At 51.0% G+C, this 7,092-nt stretch overlaps 1 protein-coding gene across 1 annotated transcript; it reads right to left on the bottom strand.

The window, feature by feature from the left end:
• Nucleotides 1-573: 573 nt before the first annotated feature.
• PIM3 (Pim-3 proto-oncogene, serine/threonine kinase) lies at nt 574-4,923 on the bottom strand. The gene is made up of 6 exons (XM_065743539.1): nt 4,615-4,923; nt 4,272-4,381; nt 4,129-4,179; nt 3,629-3,992; nt 2,357-2,533; nt 574-2,167 (listed from the first exon to the last, which is right to left on the bottom strand). Exons 1-6 carry the CDS (start codon nt 4,697-4,699, stop codon nt 1,983-1,985), a joined length of 972 nt encoding a protein of 323 aa, XP_065599611.1. The 5' UTR covers nt 4,700-4,923; the 3' UTR covers nt 574-1,982.
• Between the last annotated feature and the right edge of the window lie 2,169 nt (nt 4,924-7,092).

The raw sequence follows: 7,092 nt of genomic DNA, 5'->3' as shown, positions 1-7,092 counted from the left end.
CGTTTGCCAACACTTCACAGAGTGACACAGCAGACACTTCTGATAACAAGGAGCTGAAGAAAAAAAAGCAGGCTGGCTGGCCTTTTCCTGTAAGTGCACAGGAAATTCCCCTCCACCCCCAAGGAAGAAGGGGCAAGAGGGAGGAAGGAAATGGAATGTAATGGAAAGTAAACATGTCAACTATGAAAACAGTCACCATGAGCAAGTACAGAAACACTTCTTTGTTGTGTTTAAGGACAATGAGTACAGCAGTATTTCAGTTATTCAGTGTTTACAGAGTTGAAAAAAAGTACATAATAACATGCCCTCCCCTTCATGTAGGTCATTAGTGCTGCTGCATCATACACCTATTGCAGTTCAACATCAAATCAGGTAATCCAAGAAGTAGATACAGCCAAGATGAGCAATTCCTAAATGCTTCCAGAATGGACATTGGAGGATAACATAGGCCTAATAAATATGGGTTGGATGTCGTTGGCATTCACAAGAGAAGTTCTTAACAGCTTTCTAGCTCCCCAACTGGATTCAAGAGTAATGGTGAAGATAAAGGGGACTACACACACACACAAATAGAACTGTTATATACAAAAAAAGTTTAATTGAAATACCTGTATAAAAAATATGATCTCCATACATTTCACACAGTTGAACAGAAGAAAAAAAACAACCAAATCCAAGTTGCATAAATGCAACCAGATCACAAAAACACAGCTATTAAAATAAATTAAGGTTTATGACTCTGCCACTCTACCTTCCAGAGCCAATGCACGGAGACTGTACAATGTCAATAATTTAAAACCCTTCCAAACAGCATTACTTTACATTTCTGGTACAATACCAGACAAAAGGCAAACTGACTAACTTTAAAAAGTCATTCTATTTCCCTTAAATTAGACTTTGTACAACAATTTTCCATCTTCCAACAAAAGTCAATAAGGTCAGAAATATTTTTTGTCTTTTTTTTTTTTAAACAAAAGTTAACAGGAATGCAGAAAAAACGTGCCATGGGCAAATCACTAGACTTCCCATGGAGAGAAGGAAGGGAAAGCACAGTGTTGAATAACTCTAACCAAATAAATTAACCAAATAAATAGCCACAGCTGAAACCTGTGGAAGGTCTTCTAAACTTCAAACAATAAATAACTGTATAGTACACGGGAAAACCAAGTTTACATAAACATATTATACAGGTATGGAAAAAAAAGTAAAGTCCTTGAATATTGCATTGATTGTGCATTCAACATGCCCATACATACTCTTAAGACTCGCAGGGTGACAAAAGGCCGGGGGGAGTTGAGAAAGGGGCTTCTCATGCCCAGTGGTAGAGATGATAAAAGGAAACATGAATGAATGTTTCCAATAAAAAAAGCTGATATACCTGTTTGTATTTCTGTGCAGGCTATAGGAAATACTTTGAGCAGCAGAGGTGGGTTGGATTTGGAAAGGGGCAGGGGGCAGGAGTGAAATGTCTGTGTTCAAGTATTCCATCACCAGTGGATGGGACTACTTCATTCAATCACCGAACATGTTCTCCAATGCACCATAGGAGCTGCCACCCCCAGCACTGAGTCTGAAGGAAGCAAATTCCTATGATGAACTGGATCTTCTTTGGACATACACAGCTCAAAAAAGAAAGTCCCACTGAAGCAGCTTTCAAAAAGGCACTCAAAAGCAAATAAAATCTAGTCCAGGCTCTATGAGAGCAAAAAAGTTTACCATGTATTCAAGAGGTCACTGCTTTCTTAATAAGGTCAGTCTTTGACTAAGTACTGGCCTGCAACTCCTAAACATCAGCGTTTCCAAAGGAAATCTCTCATTCCAAAGCAGAAACCAGCAAAAGGGGAAAATAAAATCAAGTCCCTCAGACAAAGATTCAACTACAGAATAATGAATGCATTTTTTTTAGCCCCTCATACAAATTGGCAGCAGCACTGTGGTCTTTCTGCTTGTAGCTCCCCTCCCAGTGCGAGGTCCTTAGCCATTCACAGACTTTCATTGCTTGAACTTGTGCTCGATACATCAGTATCAAGGGTCCGTAGCCTTATGTCACAGTCCTCAGACTTCACTACTTCTGATTTGTGCATCCATTGATGGTCAAAAATTTGCTCAAGTGTTGGTCTGTCTGAAGGCCTCAGTGAAAGGCACCATTTGATCAGCTGTTGACATTCTAAAAAAAAAAAAGAAAGCAATTTTAGACTAGAAAAGAGGTTAATTTGAAAAGCAAAACAAGAAAAAAACACGGATGTACAAATTTAAAATTATCTAAAAAAAATATAGAAACCTACACCTCCCCTCCCACCCCCTCTTCCCCCCCAACCAACAACAAACAAAGACAACCCTCCCCTACACTACTCACCAGGTGAAATTCTTCTCCTGAAGTACAATCGCCCCCGCAAAATCTCCTCATCCTGCTCAAACGGGATGTCCCCACAAACCATGTCATAAAGGAGGACTCCCAGAGACCATACTGTTGCTGACCTCCCATGGTATCTATGGTATCTGATCCACTCTGGAGGACTGTATACTCTCGTTCCTAAAAGAGGAAAAATAATAAAAAAAAAAAAAAAAAGGATTAGTGTTCTCCCCTTATTCAAGGGCATCTCGCAGGGCTAAATTAGGTTCATCAACGCAGCATTATGGGAGTATTAAAAAAAAAAAAAAGGCAGTGATTCTGTCTGGCCACAACCCAGGGGTGGTGTAACTCCCGGTCAGTGTCGAGTGACACCGTGGCCTGGCAGCGCTGCTGCTTGCAGGGAAGGAGCCGCCATCAGCTGGCTGTTGACGAAGGCAGCTCCCTTTCACTGACCACGTGGCGTCTGCAGCATCACACCAAAAATAGACACAAAAGGACAAAGGGGGCTGGCGGGGAGGAGGCGGGCGGGCTGCACGGAGGTGAAGCTCAGGTCCGCCTTATTACACGGGGCTAAGCCGCTTTATCCAATTCCAGCGGGCAGTAAACAAAATAAGGCCGCTCACTTTATTTATTTATTTTTTTCTTCTTTTAAAGGCCCCGTGCAGCGCTGCGGCAGCCGCCGCCCCCGGAGCGCTCCGTGGATACCAAACAACAGCGCTGCGGTGATGCAGGGTCACGTGGCACGGGGTCGGGTTTCACAACAAACAGATGTGGAGTGCGGAGGCAGAGGATGGGGGGGGGGGGGGGGGGGGGGGGAAGTGCAGCCCCCGCTGGCATCGGTCAGGGGAACGCGCTCCACTTCGGAGCTGTGCGTTTAGGGGGAGCGCAGCCATCCCCTCCTGCTCTGCGATCTGCAATGCGGGATTTCCAGGACACCACGAAGGGGGAAAGGGGGCAAACTGGGGGGGGGGGGGGGGGGGGTGGGAGCTATAAACGGCTTCGCGCAGGAAAAAAATGCACATCCACCCCGAGAACATCCGACACTGCGAAAGCTCCTTGTAAACAGATCGCCCTCTAGGAAAAAAACGCGCTTTTTCCAACGCAGGGAAATAGAAACTGCTGCGTCACTGCCCGGAATCGCTCCTTTCCTACGCAACCGAACACCCCGAGCCGCGTCGGGTCCAAAGGTTTCCGTTACCGATGTCCCCGATAGGAAAAAGCGCTGCGGGCGTGGGGGGGGGGGGAGCAAGGAGGGGTGGGAGGCCACGCACGTACCGTCGAAGTCGGTGTAGACCGTGTCCTTGAGGAGGGCCCCCGAGCCGAAGTCGATGAGCTTCAGCTCGCCGGTGCGCAGGTCCACCAGCAGGTTCTCGTCCTTGATGTCGCGGTGCACCACGCCGCAGCCGTAGCAGTGCCGCACGGCCTCCAGCACCTGCCGGAAGAACCCGCGCGCCGTGTCCTCGTCCAACGCGCCCTTCTCCGTGATAAAGTCGAACAGGTCCTTCACCAACTCGGGCCGCTCCATGACGATGAGGAAGCCGTCGGGCCGCTCGTACCAGTCCAGCAGCTTGATGACGCCGCGGAAGCCGGAGCCCACCTTCTTCAGCAGGACGATCTCCAGGGGCACCATGACACCGCCCTGCGCACGGGGCCGCGGTCAGCGCCGTGCCGCAGTCCGAGGGGCGGGCGCTGCGGCGGCGGCGGCACCCGACAGACCCCCCACCCCCGGCACCCACCGCCTCCCCCCAGACAAACAAAGGCCCCCGCGGACTTACGATAGTGCCCCACTCGGTCACCCGCTCCTTCACCACATGCTTCACGGCGACCTGCGCGGTGCGGGAGAGAAGAGGGGCCGTCAGCGGGCACGGCCGCAGCCCCGCAGCCCCGCTCCGCCCCGCAGCCCGCACCCCGCGCTCACCGGCAGCCCGTCGGCCGTCCTGCTGCCCGCGTACACCGTGCCGAAGCCGCCGCTGCCCAGCACCGAGCCCACCTGGTACACTTTGTCGAAGGGCTCTTTCTCCACTTTCACTGCAGGGGTTGGGAGGGAGAAACACAGCGTTAGTGGCGGCTCCAACAGAAATAACGATTTCAAAAAATTAAAAATAAAAAAAAAAATCACGAAAAAAAATATATATATATCCCAGAAGGGCGCTACGTCCGTGCGGCACAGGGCGGTTATTTCATTATTATTATTTTTTCTCCCCTAAAAACCGTCTTCTCCGGTTATATAAAAGCGCGGCGCAGGTCCCAGCGCTCCGTACCTGGCGGCAGGATCTTGACGGGCAGGTGGTCCATGCTGGCGGGGCTGCAGATGTGCGCCAGCGAGCCGAACTTGGAGAGCAGCATCTTGCGGCGGGGGTCCTCCCGACCCCTCCTTGTATCTCCGGGATTCCGGTAGCTCCCAGCCCCACTCCTGCTCGCTCCGCCGAGCCGCTCAGAGCCGGGCGGAGCCGGGGCCGCGCGTTCCACGCGTTCCGCCCGCCCCTGGGCAACGCCGCCGCAGTGGATCCGTGGCGGACGCAGCCGCCGTGCCTGCCCGCGCGCTTCTGAGCCGCCGGCGCCGCGGAGCCGCCTCTTAACTCCCAATATTTTGGTGAGGGCAGAGTGCGTCGAGGATATCCCTCCGCGGGGGAGGGAGGGAGGAAGGGGGGGGAAACACCGCCACCGCCCCGCGGTGCGGCGGCAGCGGCTACGGCGTTTTGTCCCGCCCTGCCGGCGGGATCCGGGGACTACTTGTTTGTAGTAACCGGCGCGCAGCGCTACAACGGTCTACAACGGTCCGCGCACGTTAGCGGCCAAAAAAAAAACCCGTTGGGGGGGGGTGAGGGGGGGGGAGATTCTCCCTATTTGCGTTAACATTTGCGGACAACCAATCAGGGGGCGAGTTTTCAAAGGGCTCCCGGCGCGGCCAATGAGGAGGAGCCTCATCTGCATGCGGCGGGCGGGGCGGGAATGCCGCGGCGCGCCGGGAGCGGCCCCGCCCCGGGCTGCGGGAAGGGCGCGCGCGGCCTCGGCGCCGCGGTGGGGCCGGGCGGGGGCGGGGTGCCGCCGTCCATAGCCGCCTGTGTGGGTGCATACGGGGCCACGCGGCCCTTCCCCCATCCTGGTGGGCTGAACGTGCTCCCGTCGCGCTTAGCTTTCCCTTCGCGGTGCTTTCTCGTTCCCCGGTGCGGGGCCTCCGAGGGCTTCCCGGCCTCCCCTCCCAGGCGCCGGCCGGGCGCCGGCAGGGAGCGGCTCCGGGCGCACCGCCCGGCCGCCAGGGGGCGCTGCCTCAGCAGGAATAGTGGCGGCTGCGCCGTGTCCTCCGGTGCCTCCGGGATCCTCCGAGGGCCCTTCGCGGTGTGCCCGCGGCGGGGGGGGGGGGTGCAAGAATGCGCAGCTCAGGAGAAACGTTGGGAGCGGGGCAGGGGGTGCAGCTGCAGTTAAGGGGAGCACCTCACGTTTCCATGTTGGAAAGAGGCTGGAGGCACCGCGCTGCTCGGGGATCCCGAAAGTGAGGGTATTTTTGGACAGTCGCTTCAGTGCTCGCACTCTGGGTGCAGGGAGATGCCTGGCAGTTGGCGTTCCCTGATAGCAGTGCCCCCATCTCTATAAACAAAGCGACGGTTTCTAGGGAGAGGTAATGTCTGTTATTAGATCGGACCAGCTGACGGGAAGGTCGTGTTTTGTGGCATATTTTCAACCCTTTCTCTCCCAGAATGTGTTCTTAGAAGTTAACTTCAGCTGGACTATAAAAGTTAGTGCCTTTCACACATAATGTGGTAATTGCAGAGGAAACCCATTCAGTTTTTTGGTCAAATTAGGGAATCAGGAAGTTGGTGTCTTTAGTTGTTAATTACATTCATAAGATCGATATATTTTTAAAGTTATTGTAACATTTTTTGTTAGAAATCCTGCCTTTTGACTCTCTCTTGTCACATGAAAGAAATTTTTAGAAGGTTTTTTCAGACAATGTCATATGCATGAAAAAACGTGCATATATCACCAGTCTGCAAATGTAAAGCATTAGGCCTTCTTCATTTGAACTGCATTTGCAATTTTATCTATGTTGTTAGTCTATTATAGATCAGGGATTTATTTGCCTTGCCCCATTCAAGAAAATAATTTTGAGTGTCCTTAAAATCCTCTTGTGTTTTGAGCCTTCTTTAGCTCTGTATAGCATACCTTTAAACAATTTTATTCAAACAGATGCATAATAAGACCATGATCAATACCTGGTATTGGTATAACTCCTGACCTGATTTGTGCTTTCACAGTGGTGTAACTGTGTTACATGTAACCTTGAAGAAAACAAGGTAGTTACTGTAAAAATAAATTAAAAAAAAAAAAAAAGATAAGGGGGTATTTGTTCTTTGTTCACATAATTTTTGGCAGACAGACATTTAATTTGTATACAGTTACAAGGACTCTTGGTTTGACAGAATTACAGATGGACTTGGAATTTACCCTGTCTTTACACATAAGCCTTTCATGGGTTTGTGGTGCTCCTTTTGATCTGGCTTGGAACACGCACTTCAGTGGTCCTAAACAATTATAGCTGCAGAAATATTTTATAAACTCGTTTTGCCCTCTTGAGCAGTGGCTTTGCAACTATAAATGGAAAATCGTTCATGGGTTGGATGCCAGTTAGCTCTTTGATGTACAAATCATATTTTTCTGTGTGAAGGTCCCTGAGCTCATGAGTTCCTCAGACATAGAAGTACGGAAATTCCACCAGAGTTCCTGCTTGCTGCATGGGG

The sequence above is a fragment of the Cyrtonyx montezumae genome, unplaced genomic scaffold, assembly GCF_038088225.1.
Source record: "Cyrtonyx montezumae isolate F1298 unplaced genomic scaffold, pur_monq_1.0 scaffold_3, whole genome shotgun sequence".
Taxonomy (NCBI): Eukaryota; Metazoa; Chordata; class Aves; order Galliformes; family Odontophoridae; genus Cyrtonyx; species Cyrtonyx montezumae.
Note: the sequence above shows the minus strand (reverse complement) of the source record. Positions and strands in the feature narration are given on the sequence as shown.